The sequence below is a fragment of the Saccopteryx bilineata genome, chromosome 10 (assembly GCF_036850765.1).
Source record: "Saccopteryx bilineata isolate mSacBil1 chromosome 10, mSacBil1_pri_phased_curated, whole genome shotgun sequence".
Lineage (NCBI taxonomy): Eukaryota > Metazoa > Chordata > Mammalia > Chiroptera > Emballonuridae > Saccopteryx > Saccopteryx bilineata.
Genome location: NC_089499.1, coordinates 6,098,696 through 6,115,051, shown reverse-complemented (window position 1 = coordinate 6,115,051; position 16,356 = coordinate 6,098,696). Strand labels below are relative to the sequence as shown.

At 60.8% G+C, this 16,356-nt stretch overlaps 1 protein-coding gene across 2 annotated transcripts in view; it reads left to right on the top strand.

The window, feature by feature from the left end:
• Positions 1 to 1,092: 1,092 nt before the first annotated feature.
• RNF123 (ring finger protein 123) overlaps positions 1,093 to 16,356 on the top strand; it is a 26,419-nt gene continuing 11,155 nt past the window's right edge. The window contains exons 1-26 of one of the 2 annotated variants that reach the window (XM_066245733.1): positions 1,093 to 1,158; positions 2,704 to 2,821; positions 3,097 to 3,181; positions 5,763 to 5,842; positions 5,989 to 6,083; positions 6,405 to 6,459; positions 6,572 to 6,657; positions 6,894 to 6,980; positions 7,216 to 7,283; positions 7,461 to 7,586; positions 7,957 to 8,071; positions 8,153 to 8,257; positions 8,673 to 8,798; positions 8,920 to 9,012; positions 9,083 to 9,156; positions 9,901 to 10,018; positions 10,330 to 10,429; positions 10,635 to 10,696; positions 10,856 to 10,927; positions 11,127 to 11,247; positions 11,884 to 11,985; positions 13,210 to 13,316; positions 13,556 to 13,754; positions 14,099 to 14,244; positions 14,526 to 14,609; positions 15,329 to 15,436. In XM_066245733.1, coding sequence (XP_066101830.1) covers positions 2,740 to 2,821; positions 3,097 to 3,181; positions 5,763 to 5,842; positions 5,989 to 6,083; positions 6,405 to 6,459; positions 6,572 to 6,657; positions 6,894 to 6,980; positions 7,216 to 7,283; positions 7,461 to 7,586; positions 7,957 to 8,071; positions 8,153 to 8,257; positions 8,673 to 8,798; positions 8,920 to 9,012; positions 9,083 to 9,156; positions 9,901 to 10,018; positions 10,330 to 10,429; positions 10,635 to 10,696; positions 10,856 to 10,927; positions 11,127 to 11,247; positions 11,884 to 11,985; positions 13,210 to 13,316; positions 13,556 to 13,754; positions 14,099 to 14,244; positions 14,526 to 14,609; positions 15,329 to 15,436 — 2,496 coding nt within the window. In that variant the 5' untranslated portion in view covers positions 1,093 to 1,158; positions 2,704 to 2,739. The remainder of the gene's footprint in view (positions 1,159 to 2,703; positions 2,822 to 3,096; positions 3,182 to 5,762; positions 5,843 to 5,988; positions 6,084 to 6,404; positions 6,460 to 6,571; positions 6,658 to 6,893; positions 6,981 to 7,215; positions 7,284 to 7,460; positions 7,587 to 7,956; positions 8,072 to 8,152; positions 8,258 to 8,672; positions 8,799 to 8,919; positions 9,013 to 9,082; positions 9,157 to 9,900; positions 10,019 to 10,329; positions 10,430 to 10,634; positions 10,697 to 10,855; positions 10,928 to 11,126; positions 11,248 to 11,883; positions 11,986 to 13,209; positions 13,317 to 13,555; positions 13,755 to 14,098; positions 14,245 to 14,525; positions 14,610 to 15,328; positions 15,437 to 16,356) is intronic. The other variant, XM_066245734.1, reaches the window with a different exon arrangement.

Here is a 16,356-nt window from a genome sequence, read left to right as displayed (position 1 = left end):
TTAGGGCCAGCCAATAGTGTGTGGGTACTTGACTTCATGCAGGAAAAATTTCACAGCTTAAGTCCAGGTGATTTTGAGTATGTTTACTAAAGCTGGGGACAGTGAAACAAGGAAGGGCCTAGAATAGAAAAAGCAACAATGGAAAGTCTAGGTGGGGCTGCTTTGGCTCTCTAGAAACAGAAACCTTATGGGAAAGGAGTGAGCCTACACTGGGAAGTCAGAGAAAGAGGACCTTGGAGACAGGTTCAGGGGGTTAGCCCAGGACAAGCTGCTGTTGCCCACTGCTCCCCTGGTTGCAAATCTTCTGGGGCCCCTTAGAGCTTAGAAGAGGCATACCTGTGGGAAAAGAAGAGGGGGAAGGGAAAGGAAAAGGCACAGGCTTGCTCAGAGTGGGAGAGCCTGTTCTGGGTCCTTTGTCTTGAGGGTTTTTGCAGGCTGGGAGTTCAGGGGAGGAGTTTAATAGAATATTCATCAGCTTCCCCAGGTGTGCCCTTTCGTGGGGGTTATTAGTCAAAAACCACCTGGTTTTGCTGCTTTTCTGGGCCTGAAGCTTAATTACAACTGAGGCCTAGCTGTTATTTCTAGAGCAGTGAACTTTTATATCTGACTGTAAATTGCTTAACCAGTTTGTTCACCTGTCTGCCTCAGTTTCCCCATTCCACTTGCCAAGGCATTTTCCTGGCTTCTTACTCTTCTGCCTCAGCCCCACATCCCCCACAGCAGAGCCCAGAGAGGACAGCCTTTCCCCCCCAGAGGTGCCATCCCAGGGAAGGTGAAAGGCCAGCCATCTGGCCTGAAAGGAAGTGAATGTAACAGGTAGCAGGGACCTGGGGGGAACAGTTTTTGAGACCGCCTTGGGGGACATACTGACCAGGTCTTCAAGTACAGGTGGGAGTTGGGGTAGGCGGCCTAGAGCTCCGAGTTAGGACATTGTGTTACCACATGACTTAGCTAGGAGCTTCTCCTGCGGGACCGGGGGTCCAGCGAAGCAGAGGCCGGGAACAACCCGGCTGGAGGCGGTGGAAGGGGCCCCCTGGCGGAGGCCAGTCCCGGGCCAATGCGCGTGCGCAGCTCGTTCTCCGTTTGACCCCGAACGGGCGCCGTAGCCGAGAGGCTGGGCGGATGTTGTGAGCCGGGACGCCGCGGCGGAGGCTGGGGGTGAGTGAGGGGCGGCCCGGCTCCGAGCTGGGCGGGTCCCGCGGCTCCCCTCGCGGCCCTGGCCGGTCCAGTGCAAGAGTGCTCGCCGCGCGGGGGTCTCAGCTGCGGGACCCGGGCTGGAGCTGGCCTGGAGGATACTCTATCTTGGGCCGGGCGGAGGCGACTTAGGGGAGACATGCACTGCCTTCCGCGCCCTTGGGCTCCGAGATGGGGTCGGTTCTGTTCCGAGCCTGGATCTCTCAGCGGGGCTGAGCAAGATGGACCTGGCAGGCAGCTCCCGAGCAGAGTCAGTCTGCCTCTCACCTGGGTCCTCAGTACCTAACACACCCAGAGCCAGAGTGGATGTCTGCCTGGAAGGTGTGCTGATCCAGTAGTGACCGCGTGTGGTCTGTCATGCACCTGTTGTGATGTGAGATGGGCAGCGGTCATGAACGCCCGTGGAAGGCCCGCGGTAGGCGGCAGGGCAGGAAAGTCACCTTCCGAGGCAGGCGTGGTGCGGCAGGGAATGGACAAGGGTGTGTGATGGGAGCACAGGACCTGTGTGGGGTGAGATAAGAGACCGGGGTGCAGAGAAGGGAGTGCTGGCTACGGCCCGTGCTAGAGGGCCCGGCTCTAGAGCAGCGCTGTCTAATGGAACTTTAGGGGATGGTGGAAGTGTTCTCTATTTTCAGTATGCACAACAGCAACCACTAGCCACATATGGCCACTGAAGCCTTGAGATGTGGCTAATATAACTGAGCAATTGAATTAAAAAAGCGTTTAACTTTAATTCAAAGTTGAATAGCCACATGTGGCTAGTGGCTCCAGTGTTGGACGGGACAGCTTTAGACAAGGACGCTAACACTAGCGACTTTGCAGCTTTTAAAGCAATGGTAGCAAAACCCCAGTGAGCGATGGGCAGCAGTGGGAAGAGCGACAGTCTGTGATAAGTGCTGTGCTGGTGCGGGGCCCTGACAGAGTGGGAGGCTGTGTGTGTGAGTGGGAACGAGGAAACTAGCAGGACTTTGGACAAAAGAAGGGGATCCTGGAGCTGAGGAAGGAGGTATTGGCATTGAGTGGCAGCAGGACCTGTAGCTGAAGATGGCACCAAGCCCTGGAAGGTGGACTACTCTTGGGGAAATGTGCTGTGTGATATTGTATCTTCTGGATATGAGCTGGCCCCAGTGTGGCTTATGACTAAGAGAGATACAGAGGCTCTGCTCATGGAACACCTCACTTGGACCTTTGGTCTGATTTCCCTAGGGTCGAGGCATTTAGTTTGGTTCAACAAACATATATCTGGCATCTGCTCTTTGGCGCCCTGTGCTGAGCACTGGGACATGGTGGGGCTCTGTCACATGGGCTTGTTTCATGGGGTCCTACGTACCCTCCCTCCCTATGTAGGAAGCTGGGAGCTCCTGCTTTCCTCTTTCTTGTGTTGGCACCTCTGTAAGTGTGCATGCACCTGGCCCCATCTGCTCCCAAGCCTTCCTGCCCCCCTAGGACCGAGATCAGTGTGGGAGCCCTTGGCTGTCTTCAGATAGACAGCCTGTGCCCCTGGCTCAGCCCCCAGGACCACTGGCTGCCCACAAGAGATGAAGGATGGCATCCAAGGGGTCCGGCATGTCTTTCTCCCGCAAGAGCTATAGGCAGACCTCAGACGCTGAGAAATCCAGGGTCACAGGTAAGGGCCAGCAGGGCTGGGAGGAGACTCCTTGTGTGGAGGGAAGGAGAAGAAAGAGACAAAGGCCAAGTCCCAGATCCACTGAGCCTCAGGCCTTGCTGTTCCCCTTATACTTGTCAGCCAGCCCCTCTCACCAGTTGCCATGGAGCAGTGCACCCAATGGGACTGCTCTTCTGAACCCTGTGGCTGGCCTAGGACCAGGAGCCTCTGTGGCCAGCAAGCTGAGAGCTGCACTGACCATATGACCCTTCTTTCCCTTCTGACCTGTGGCCCAGGCATTGTGCACGAAAAGCTACTGAATGACTACCTGCACCGTGTCTTTTCCTCTCCTGACCACGCACCCACCATAGCCGCCAGCAGGTATGGCCTGGTGGGTAGTCCCCCTCCTTCAGCAGGACCAGACCAGAGGCTGGAAGCCGCGTGTGGGGAATGGGGCCTGGGCTGTGGGTAGGCTAGCTTGGGTTCCGTTCTCGCTGCCGCTCCTGGCTGTGAGATGTTTGGCTAGAGTGTCTGCCTTTTGGACTCCGCTTCCTCCTCTCCTGGCAGCGCTGGTCCCTTCCTTGAGATGGAGTTGTGTGAGTTTGAGGGGTGGTGCACGGCCAGCGCTTAGTGTAGCACCTACTCCACAGTTAGCATCTGGTCTCTTGTGCACCTGCCTACACCTCTCCCCTCCCTGGCCCTCCGTAGCCTCGGCCTGAATCTACAAAGTACAGACCTCACCAGCCCCTTTTCCTTGTAAGTTTAATTGCATTTAATTTTAATTCACTTCAAAGTTACAGGTGTGTTTAACAGAAACTTAGGAGAGCGAAAAGCACCTGTCATCTCATACGACTATTGGAGCAGGGTTCCTCTATCTCACGGTCGATGTGGTCTGCTGTATAAACACTTTTTAAAAATAATTGAAAATAAAATTTCCACTCTCAGTCCTTTTTTTTTATTAAGGTTTTATTGAGGAATGATTGACATGCAGTAAACGGGCATGCACTTAGAGGGAGTTAATATGGATAACCTGTGACTACTGTCAAGCTAATGGGCATAGCCCTCACCTCCACAAGTATATAGAAGTTTACATCCTATTTTTTCATTAAAACGGTATTCCCTGAGTGTTTTTCTACACTACATTTTTATCCCGGTGGGCATCTTTTAGGGCCAGGGGTCGGGCCTTAGCCATAACCTGGTTTGGAAGGGGTTTCTATGTAGACAGTGCTATGAATTCCGAACCCAGGCTCGGACTCATGTGGCTAGAGTATTTGAACTGCAATCACTTTTAAGACTGTTGCTAAATTACTTCTTGCAAATTCTGCCTCCCTGCTGGGAGGCCCGGGTGTCCTGACTGCTCATCCTCTTGCCAGCGTGGGCTGTACTGTCTCTCACCACCTCTGCTCTCTGGGTGGGCACAAAGGGCAGCATTGTTGCCTGTTCCGTTTCGGTGGCCCTGGTGGCCAAGGAGTTCCTGCTTCCGGAGGGCTGCTGCCCACCTCCACCCCAGCCCCAGGCCTGGCCTGTCCCCAGGGCCATCTGATCCCTACTTCATGTGATACTAGAAATGGTCCTGCTGCCACTGGCGCTGCGGCTGCCAGGAGGGAGGGCAGGTGGCAGGGCCATCAGTCAGTGGCTGTGTGGATGGAGAACCCTTGGCTGAGACCTGGGAGGTCCAGAAAGGGCAGGCAAGTGCTAGGGTTGGCCAGATGGGTAGTGCTGCGGGCACTTAGGCTGGCGAAGTCTCAGGTTGCCCGCCCACAGCTGCTCTTGAGAGCAGGGACAAGACCAGAGAAGCCCTCCGTAGTGTGGGCCAGGGAGAACTATTGAAGCCTCCTGTACCCCTGGACCGTTGGGGTATTCAAAGATGAGGTTGGCTGCAGCCTCTACCACTCCTGCCTGAGCGCCCTTTTACGTGGCCACCACCCTATAGTCACATGGAGATGCAGCTTTGTGGGTCTCCGCTTTCTGCCACGCGGGGTCAGCCATAGCTCACAGCTGGGGAGGAGCAAGTGGCCCCTGAGCCTGAGTTGAAGTGACCTTGCCAAAGAATGGGAGCTTTGGCCCATCCACGTCCCCTTCCAGCCCCTACTCTTAGGCAGGTGAAGGTGGTCGGAGCTGGGATTAGAGGTGGAAAAGCAGGTGCCGGCAGTCTATGGCCGGGACCCAGATGGGCACCGGGCCTTGCCTGAGACATCTAGTTTCCACCACCCCATTCCCTGCTATTCTTAGCAGCTGAGTTCAGGGTGGGGCTGGCTGACGTGAGCCCGAGCCCTCTGGGCATGTGTGCTGGGAGGACGAGGGGACCACTCAGACAAATTTCCCAGCCCCTTTGGCGGGGCAGACAGGCCCTGTGCTCTCCTGGCCTGTGCAGGTCGGTACAGGACAGAGCCAGCCAGCGGCACAGGGCTGAGTCCTTCCTACTGCCGGGACATGTCTGATTCCACGCACAGACTCCCCTCGCTGGGTGGTGAGGAGACTGGAAACCTGCCCTGAAAGGAACCACAGGGCTGGACTCGCTGTCCTTGGTACCGACTGCCTTGGGGACCAGCATTTGTCCCAGCCTTCTTTTCCCAGGAGGAGTCAACATGGCCACCTCGAGAGTGGGCAGGTCATAGGCTATGCAGGGGGTCCACGTTATTCCCCAGACCGTTCACAGCTTCTCTGACAGACAGCTGTTCTTCCTTTCCACAGATGAGGGAATTAAGGCTTAGAGAGGGCTCTTCTTTTTTTAATAGTCCTGAGGCGCACCAAATTGTACTAGTCATAATCTTTAGTTTAGCAGATAAACTAGCCTTCTGACCCCCAGCACACTAGAATCTACAGCAAGGCACAACCCTTTTTCTAGAGTGTAGGCAGCCACCCACTGAAGCTCAGAGCGCTGGGGTTAGGGGAGGGGTTTAGTGTCATCTGGCTGGTTTCAGGGACGTTTGGGCCCCTTGCAGCCTCTTACTCTCCCCAGGAAATCCCTGAACTTCCAGAACCTGCCAGAGCATCTGGACCAGCTGTTACAGGTGGACAGTGAGGATGAGGAGAGCGAGGGTATGTGACATCTTCTGGACTGGGGTTGGGGGAGCCAGAGCCGGGGTCTGGCGGGCCCTGGAGCTGCCCTGCTGTGCTCAGTGCACTCTGCATTCTCTCAGACCCTGTGCCCTGCCCAACCCCACACCCACCTCTCCTCTTTTCAGGACAGGTGGAAGGGCGACTTGGCCCCTCTACTGTGGTCCTGGACCACACGGGTGGCTTTGAAGGGCTTCTTCTGGTGGATGATGACCTCCTGGGGGTGAGTGAGGGCAAGAAGCTCCTCCTGATGTAGCCCACTGAGTCCTCAGCCCCCACACCCTCCCTGCGTACCCTGAAACCCTCTTGGAGGTACTGCAGCCCCAAGCTCTTCCCAGTGTAGCCATGAGCCCCTCTCATCATGCTCCTGGCCCATAGTCCCTGCTGACACAGGCCTCGGCCCTCCCACCCTGCTCGGGCACAGTGCAGTGTTGGCCATGGCAGGCTTGTACCACCAAGGCAGGCTGAGCTGGGAATGGGGCATTCTCCCACACAAAGGTACTCTGGGCCTGGGAGGAGGCTCACCAACCTGCTTTTCACCCAGGTGATTGGACACAGCAACTTTGGTACAATCCGCTCTACCACATGCGTGTACAAAGGTGAGGTCATGCCCCACTGTGGTCCAGGGAGTTGGGAGGATGTTGGAGGGGCCAGGCTTGAGGAGGGAGGCAGTCTTTGTTTACCTGCTGGGCCTGACTTGGCTTTTAACAGGGAAGTGGATCTACGAGGTGCTCATCTCCTCCCAGGGGCTCATGCAGATCGGCTGGTGCACCATCAACTGCCACTTCAATCAGGAGGTACATGGGGGAGGGCCCTCCCAGGGGGACCTCCTACTGCAGCTCCCCCTGCTGCCCTCTGGAGGGGAACGGGTCCCACCCCACCCCAGGGCAACCCAGCCCGAAAAACAGCCTTCACTCCTTCCTCAGAGCCTCAGCTGCCTCTTCGAGAGCCATGGGGGTCCAGGGTTGGGGACAGGTGGGCTCTGGCCTTGCCCCTGCCAGTTCCCTTGGACCTCACAGGCCTTCCTCCCTAGGAGGGGGTTGGAGACACACATAACTCCTATGCCTATGATGGCAACCGGGTGCGCAAGTGGAACGTGACCACGACCAATTATGGCAAGGTGAGGGCTGGGTCCCCCGGAGCCTGTCCGCCCCATGTCCTTTTCCACAGCTTGTCAGGAGCCACTGAGCAGCTTTGAGGGACTGTAGGGCACCAGGGAGGGGACAGTCCCTGGTGGACTCAGGTCCTCTGTGCTTGTGGCCAGTCTCCCCTGGGTGGTAGAGGAGACGCAGCTCAAGAGGCATGGTGGGCAGGCTGCCGTGTTCCTGCACGCTGTAAGGCCTCCCCCTTGGCAGGCGTGGGCAGCAGGGGACATCGTGAGCTGCCTGATTGACCTGGACGATGGCACTCTGTCCTTCTGCCTGTGAGTCTCCTGCCTCTCCCCAGACCTGGCCTGGGGGGCCTCCCCAGACTGCCCCTGGTTTCCTCATCCCTGTAAGGGGGAGCTGACGGGTGGACAGCCCCTCCATGGGCCGTCTCACTCGCCCGTGTCGGCCACAGCCTGCTGAGCACTGGCTCACAGGCCCTCCGTCTGCTGCAGGAATGGCGTGTCCCTGGGCACCGCTTTTGAGAACATATCTATGGGCCCGGGCATGGCCTACTTCCCAGCCATCAGCCTCTCCTTCAAGGAGTCGGTGGCCTTCAACTTCGGCAGCCGTCCTCTGCGATATCCTTTTGGGAAGAAGGCTGTGGAGCTGCTTGGCAAGCCTTGGGGAAGCTGAGAGGGGGCCTCCCTGCCCCAGGAGTCCTTTGGGTGGGGGGTGGGCCCTGGCTGCTGCCAGGAGTGAGTAGAGTAGGGTCCAGCTGCGGCAGGCACCGAGGACAGCAGCTCTTGGGGTTGCCTTGTTAGTATGTCCCTGCATTGTCTCAGCTGAGCAGACGAAGAGCCCAGAATAGCCAAAGCAGTGTCACCCTGCAGAGTAAGGGGGCTGAGGGCAGGCTGGCTGGCTGACTCTCCACGGGGGGCAGGGGCTGGGGGGTGGAGGCGCAGGTGGTCAGAACCACAGACGCCATAGAAGCCGGCTTAACTCGGGCACCTACCCAGCGGCGGGCTACCGGCCCCTGCAGGACCCGCCACGTGCTGACCTGGCGCGGGCACAGAGGTTGCTGGGCTGCTTTCGGGCAGTGCTCGGTGTGGAGCTGGACCCCGTGGTGAGCCCGGGTCTGGACTGGGGGGGCCGGGGACCTTCTGATGCCCTCGGCCCCTCACAGTCCTCTCCTCCCCACACATAGGAGGGCCGGCTGCTGGAGAAGCAAAGCTCCGAGTGGCAGTTGCAAGGCCAGCCCACGATCCTGCTCACGCTGGCCCACATCTTCCAGCGCTTTGCACCGCTCCTGGTGAGGGGCCTTTGGGAGGGGAAGAGGCAGGCGTGGCCCAGGCGCCTCTGGTAGGGGCTGGGATGCCCAGGTGGGAGAGGTCTGCCCCTTCACCTGGCAGGAGTCCCACGAGACTATAACCCTCCGGACCCGCAAAGGAGGAGACACTTCCAGCTGAGGGTCTCGGGGTGTCCTAGAGAGAAGGTCAAGGGATAATGACGTCCCCGGCCAGGGGCACTGCATGGGCAAAGCCCAGAGGGACTGTGGGGCAGTGGCTCTTGCGTCTCAGTCAGACCCCAGAAGGTCCATCTGTGTCTCGGGATTGCTTACGGGGACCCAAGGGTCCATTTACGTCTGGCCTTGGTTACATGCCACGGCCTGGGTGTCCTGAGTGGGGGGAAGGCCACCACCTCACCAGTGCCCGCCCTTGGTGCAGCGCAAGGTGTACCTGGTAGAGGCCGTGCTCATGAGTTTCCTGCTGGGCGTGGTGGAAGTGAGCACCCCCGCACAGACGCAGGCCGTGGTGCACCAGGTCCTGGACCTCCTGTGGCTCTTCATGGAGGTGAGGCCCCCGAGCTCAGGCCTCGGGCCAGGATACCCGGCTCTGCTGGGCGGAAGGGTCTTGGAAACGGCTCTCCGGGAGCCCGCCCCGTGGGCATGCAGCTGGCATCTCTGTCCCTCAGGACTACGAGGTACACGACTGCCTCAAGCAGCTGATGATGTCCCTGCTGCGGCTGTACCGCTTCTCCCCCATCGTCCCAGACCTGAGCCTGCAGGTGGGCACTCGCACTGCTGCCCTGAGCCCCCGGGCCTCCCCCGCCCACTCTGAGCGCCCCCTCCCCGCAGATCCACTACCTGAGGCTCACCAGCGCCATCTTGAAGCATGAGAAGTCCCGCAAGTTTCTGCTTAGCAACGTCCTGTATCCTCCTAACTGCCCATTAGACCAGACACGTGTCCTCTGTGGCGAGCAGAGGTGCTGGAGGGCAGTGGGCCTCTGGCCAGGTGTTCCCAGGGAAGTTCAGGAGCGCCAGAGCCGCCCAGTGTGTGAGTCCTGGTTCCAGGATGCGCCTCCACCCCCAGCACCTTCTCTAGGCTGGGGGCCACAGGACAGAGAGCCCGAGCAGGGGCCTCCAGATGGCTGTAGACTCCTGGGCTGCACGGAGGTGCGGGGGTGCCGCTGAGGCGCGGAGATGCAGCCAGAACACTGCATGTGACCCGCATTCTGGGTGGGGGCTTCCCCGAGATCTAGGAGGCAGCTCTTCCTGCTTCCCCAGAATGTCGAGAAGGGTGGAGAGAATAGGAAGGAGAGCGAGCTTTGGTCTCCTGGGAAGTTCATGCCAGTAGCTGTCCTCCCTCTGGGGTCTCCAGCCTCCAAGGGGCAGAAACAAGGCTGGGTGATGGGCACTCTCCCCAGCCTATCTCATAGTCATCTGTCCCTGTGACACGCCTTTACTGCGCACTTGCTGGCGGCCAGGTTTGGGCTCAACAACCGCAGCCCTTTGGGGGCTCAGAGAGAGGCACAGAGCAGCTGTGGCACCTGAGGGGCGGGAGTTCTAGGGTGGGCACATCAGAGGTGGTGAGTTTGGGCAGGACTTTCTGGGAGGACTTGTGGGAATGTGTGGGCACCCTTGGGTGAGCAGAGCTCTGCCTTGACGAGCACCAGCTTCGACGTGCTCCGGTCCGCTGTCTTCTTTTACATCAAGAGCCCACTGCGTGTGGAGGAGGCCGGCCTGCAGGAGCTCATCCCCACCACCTGGTGGCCCCATCGCTCCAGCAAGGAGGTGGGTGAATGGGGAGGGTTGGCAGGTCTGAGGCCTGGCCCCGGGTATCTGAGCCCCCGGCACGGGTGGCAAGGCAGGTCTGAGGCCTGGCCCCGGGTATCTGAGCCCCCGGCACGGGTGGCAAGGCAGGTCTGAGGCCTGGCCCCGGGTATCTGAGCACCCAGCACGGGTGGCAGGGCAGGCCTGAGGCCTGGCCCCGGGTATCTAAGCCGGGGACACTCAGCAGTTTTGCCACTGCTGCAGCCCTGGCCCGGGGCTAGAGTGGTGGGGGAATCCTGACGTCTTCCCTCCCTGCCCCTCGCCCTGCCCAGGGCAAAGACAGTAAGGAGGTGAAGGAGGAGACAGCCGAGGAGCGGCTGCGGAGGCGTGCCTACGAACGGGGCTGCCAGAGGCTCAAGAAACGCATTGAAGGTCGGGCTGCCTGGGCCTGGGCGGGCTGGAGGATGTGGTGCACGTGTCCCTGGGGGTGCTTGGTAGTGACCATGCCCAGGCTGGGCTGAGGGTCCCTGCCGGTGGAGTTGTGTCCACACCTGCTCCCCCTTCTGGTTGCTGGGAGCCCACGGCAGGGCCGGGCTGAGGGCTCAGTGTCATCTTCCCCACCCCACCTCACCCTCAGTGGTGGAAGAGCTACAGGTCCAGATCCTGAAGTTGCTGTTGAACAACAAAGACGACAATGGGGTGAGTGACTCTGGGATGGTGACATGAGCTCCTGGCCGGGTGGGCGAGGCCAACTCCAGGTCCTGTGGCGGGGGCCAGGGTCTGGCACGGCATTGAGCTGGTCCAGCCTGCTGCCGGCCCCCTTAGCTCGTCGCAGCTTCAGCTTTCCTTCCCCTGTAGGGTGAAGCTTCCAGGTACATCTTCCTGACCAAGTTCCGAAAGTTTCTGCAGGAGAATGCCAATGGCCGGGGGGTAGGTGTCCACTAGGCCAGCCCACCACGGGCCGCTGGCTGTGTGGCAGGGTCTGCACCCCAGGTTTCTGCCACCTTTCCGCCTGCTCCTTCCTACCTAACTCAGTACTTTGCCCAGGACCCTGGGGAAGGCCTTGGATGGGGAAGCGGGCTCGGCTCTGGGCTGGAACCGCTGCGTGTCTTATGCCCCGTGCCCACAGAACATGGCCATGCTCTGCCCCCCTGAGTACATGGTCTGCTTCTTGCATCGGCTGATCTCTGCCCTGCGCTACTACTGGGATGAGTACAAGGCTGCCAACCCCCGTGCCTCCTTCAGCGAGGGTGAGTTTGGACAGGGCCTCGGGTCTTAGCAGCTGGGTAGAGCCTGGCACAGGGCGAGTCCTGGTGTTGGAATGCGGTGCTCAGCTGAGTGTGGGCTGGGGGCAGCTGTCCCAGGCCCCCTGCCCGGGTGCGTCCTACCCCAGCCATGGTGGCTTCTCCACTGCGACAGCAGCGGTTCTGCACCGCAGCACTGCCGAGCCCGTTTACAAGGACTGTCCCCACAGGCTCCTTGCGTCAGTACCAGGCTGCCCCGCCCTCTGTGCAGTCCTTTGTAGGGGGCGTCTTGGTTGGGCTCTGAGTCTGGAGCCCTGTGTTTATGTGGGACACAGTCCTCAGGGATTGGGGAAAGCCTTACATTCCCTGTATTGGGGGGTAGCCCACAGGGCTGGACCAGTTAGTTCTCCCCTGAGTGACCCACAACCAAGAATGCCCCCCTCAACCCAACTTGTGCAGTTGGTGACACTGACCTGAAATGAGGAGGATGGGAAGAGAGGGGAGGCCATGCTGTATGCCTGGGAGGGTAGGTGGCCAATGCCAGGGGCCCCCTCTGCGCTAGGCCAGAAGGCGGGGTGCAACCTCTGGGAGGGTCTTCCTGTGGGGTTCTGACCGCCGGCCCGGCCGCCTGCCTCCTCGCAGAGGCCTACGTCCCGCCCCAGGTCTTCTATAATGGTAAGGTGGACTACTTCGACCAGCAGCGCCTCGGAGGCCTCCTCTCACACCTTCGGAAGACCCTCAAAGGTGAGCGCGGGCCTGTGGACAGGATGCCCGGCTGGGTGGAGGGCCCTCTTGGAACCAACTCCGCCATGGGTGTCGAGCAGTCCTGTGTCCACTAGAGGGCGCCCGAGTATCAACTTCAGGTGGAGGGATGCTGATCTGCCCTCTGTGCCTTTGGTCTTGGATCCAGCTATCCCTTTCCCCCGGCACCCACCCCAGTGACTTGTGGGAGCCCTGTAATGAAGTGGGGGGGGCAGGTGTGCTAACAGAGGGGGGCCATAGAATCGTGACAAGGTCACCTGGTGGGAGGGGGCTGTGCAACTGCTGCCTGAGCTGCTTTTAGGGATGAGCACAGTGGCTGCCGAGCAGAGGGCTGAGAGCACCGCGCATGCAAAGGCGGGAATGCCAGAAACGGCTCAGCGTAGCCGGGACGGGAAGCAGCTGGTGTGCGAGCGAGGCAATGTGAGGCAGGCAGCACTGGGAAACGAGGCCAAGGAGTCTCAAGGGCAGTCTGAGGCCCTGTGGCCACAGGGCGGTGTCGGCTCGTGCTGGGAGGGGAGTGGAGCCTGGAGTACGATACCTTTCTGGCGGTTGTGGTGTTTAGAATGGGGTGCTGGGGCCGAGAAAGGAGACAGGGTGGCCAGTTGTCCAGGCAACAAAGGAGGTGCGGAGGTATGGGGAGGGCATGGGTATAGGTAAGGAGTCAAGGGTGACCCGGAAGCTGTGGGAGGGGGCATCTTCAGGCAGAGGGGCTGCAGGAGGAGGCTGAGGTGACAGCTTCGGCATGTCTGAGTGCCTAGGGGCCTGGCCAGGGCCAAGGACAGGTCTGGAGGCAGAGGTGGTGCAGTCAAAGCCTGTGGTGGGGCCTGGCCCCCTGGGGAATGTGCAGAGTGAGGTGACAAGCTTAGGTGGCCTTGGGTGTCTGTTTGTTTATGGGGCAGAGGAGGAAGGAAGTTATGGAACAGTCAGAGAAGGGGGGGGCTGGGAAGCGTGAGGTCCCAGGAGACAAAGACAGAGGGACTGACAGTGATGGAGATGCCTCCTGCTGCCCAGTCTGTACGAGGCAGAGGCCTCAGGGATGGAGAGCGACATTGTAGGGATTAGTGCAGGGAGGAGATGCAGGCACAGCTGGAGACGGGCCCTGCCAGGCCTCCTGCCCAGCCAGTGCTGCTCTCATGGGCCTGGGCAGCGGTGCCTTGATCCCTCACCCCTCCACTGGACTGAGAGACCCTCTGCCCTTCCTCCCAGATGACCTTGCCTCCAAGGCCAACATCCTGATCGACCCGCTGGAGCTCCAGGCAGCCACCATGGACGATCTGGACGAGGATGAGGAGCCGTCCCCGGCTGCGGCCCAGGTGCCGCGGTAGGGGCAGGCAGGGGGCTTCGCATCGGTCTGTCTGTCTCCCACACTCTCATAAGGGCAGGGGTGTCACACAGGGCCCCAGCTGTTCAGGCAGGGGCCTTCTGAGCTTGCTGTAGGCGGCGGCACGACCCTGCCCTTCCCCTCCCCAGCCCCATGAATCAAGGGAGCCCTGCGTGGGGGGCCTGGGTCCTGGGGAGCTGAATGGCTTCTGGCCTCCTCTCTCCACCACAGCGCCCCATGCAGGCCCTGGCCATTGGGGGTGCACTGCCCTTGCCCCGGCCCAGCTGGCTCAGCTCTCCAACCCTGGGCCGGGCCAACCGCTTCCTCAGCACAGCGGCTGTGAGCCTGATGACCCCACGGCGGCCTCTGAGCACCTCGGAGAAAGTGAAGGTCCGCACGCTGAGCGCAGAGCAGAGGACCCGTGAGGACAGTAGGTGTCAGGCAGGGCCTAGCATGGTGTCGGGACAGCCTTGTGTCCCCTACACTCCCCTCCCTGGGCACAGCCGGGACGGCTCCCACGCCCCCCGGTTCTGCGGCCCGGCTGTCTCTCAAGGGCATGGGAAGTACATTTGGAGGCAGGAGATCGATGCCACAGAAATAGATCCCTGACCTGCGGGCCCTTGCCCTTGTCCCCTCCCCTGTGTCCTCCCTGCGGCCCCTCCTTGGGCCCAGACAGGGCAGAGGGCTCCCTTCTGCTGTGAGGCCCGTCCTGGCTCAGCGGTTCAGGAGACAAGCGGAGTGGCCTGAGCCTGACCCTCCCCTCCCCCTCCCCAGTTGAGGGCAGCCACTGGAACGAGGGCCTGCTGCTGGGGCGGCCCCCGGAGGAGCCTGAGCAGCCCCTCACGGAGAACTCCCTGCTGGAAGTCCTGGACGGGGCCGTCATGATGTACAACCTCAGCGTTCACCAGCAGCTGGGCAAGGTCTCGCACCGCAGGGCCAAGGGCATGGCGTGCGGTTCTGTGTTTGGATGCGTGTGCGTGCGTGTGCATGTGCGCCCACATGTGCCCTGGGTCTGCAGGGATGCCGGGGCCTGTCTGCACGTGGGCCTGTGCCACAGCAGGCTGGTTCCTGCCAGCGCCGTTCAGGCCCATCCTGGGCCTAAGGTTGGGAGCTTGCCGGGGCTGGGGTCCAGGCTGGGTCCGGAGACGCCTGGGTGAGGGTCAGAAGGGTCACTGCAGGTGTGTGGTGTTCTGTGCTCTAGATGGTAGGCGTGTCCGATGATGTCAATGAGTATGCGATGGCCCTGAGGGACACAGAGGACAAGCTCCGCCGGTGCCCGAAGTGGGTAAGCCTGGACAGGCAGCTGGGTGTCTGGGAGGGAGGGGTGTAGTAGAGGGGCAGCTTGCCCACTTAGGGTCCCCAGGGCTGTCCACAGAGGAACTCGAGCCTGGCCTGCCCCTGAGGATGACCTCAGCAGTTTTTCTTGTCCCTCCCACCCCCACCCTGACCACAGCAGCTCAGTGACAGGGAGGCTGGCACCATGGCCAGGCACAGCCTCAGCCCCATCAACCAGCCGTGGCCTGTGCCAAGATGCCCCCACCCCTGGCCAGCTAAGTGCCGAGCACACCCACTGTCCTCATCAATTATGGATTCGACCTTGAGTGCTTCCTTGGCCACTTGCAGAGTCAGCAGGAAGCAGGCCCTGGCTCTCCCCCACTCCCCAGAGCCCCCTCCTGTAGCTCACCCAGCCAGGGGGCGGGGCCAGGGCGCCTGGGCGGGCCACCTGCCTCAGTGGTCTGCAGTTCCTGGTGGAGTCTCTGGGGTGCTCCAGCGGGGGACCCCAGACCCCAGCTGCACTTCCCCTCCGCATTCCGAGGGGAGCACCCTCGGAGCACCCTGTTCGGAGGCTCGCTCAGGCTTAGCACCAGTCACAGGCAGAGGTGGCTTTAAAGAGGGAGCTGGGTCTACCCACCACTACCTGCCCTGGGCGCCCGTGGGCCCCTGTGAGGCTACCTGGATATGGAGCCATGTCCTGATGGTCCTTTTTCCTTGGGGGGGGGGCAGAGGAAGGACATCCTTGCAGAGTTGACCAAGAGCCAAAAAGTCTTCTCAGAAAAGCTGGACCACCTGAGTCGCCGCCTTGCCTGGGTCCAGGCCACCGTCTACTCCCAGGTGAGCGGGTGTGGCCTTGGCCGGCAGCGGTGCCTTCCACAGACTCACCGACTAGTCACGGGTTGGGCAGGGTGGTGTCAGCTCCCTGGTGCCTCCTGCTGCCCGGGCCTTTGGCACACACCCTCTGTACCCTCATCTTCCCTCCTCCTACCTCATGTCACCCCCTGAACCTCTCAGGACCCATGAACTGGAATAGATCCCATTTCTAGACCCTCCAGGCCCCCTCTTGCTTATAAACCCTGCAGTCGAACCAAGTCCGTCTCTACCGGCCTCCCCTTCTCCCTGCCCTCCTCTCAGCTTCCTGAGTCGCCCTCCCTCCCAGTGCACGGGGGTGGAGGGGGTGAGGGGCTCTGTGGCCTCCCCACGCCACGCCCTCCCTCTTTGCATCTCCTCTCAGACTCTCTCCCCACCCTCGAGGCCAGTGGTTTGTTCTCTCGTCCTTCACTCCCTCCCTCACTCCCTCACTTATTCAATAACATGTGCCCAGAGCCCGGAGAGGGCCAGGGGCCACCCTGACATTAGGGACACTCGGCAGTGAAGGCAGTGAACCGGGGAGACTAGGCCGTGCCGTCCCTGGGCAGTCAGCCTCGAGGGGTGGAGGGACAGAGGGTAGGCTCCCTCTGACCAGGCTCGCCCCCAGGCCCCGGACCTTGCAGGCTTGTGACCTCTCCCCGACTAGGAGGGCCCGGGTCACGCCCCAGGTGCCATACAGCGTCTCAGCCCCTGTGCGCCTTCTCGGGGAGTCCCACTCCCGTACCCGCTGTCCAAGGCCCTTGGTGTCTCCATCTCCACTTGCTTTGTCCCCTCGTGGCTCCTCCCTAACCCACACCTCCCCTTTCACCCCTTCCTTCTCTCCTGCCGCAGACCACAGTGCCGGCAAGACCACAGAGATGGTCCCTGTCTGGGCTTCCTCTCCCTAC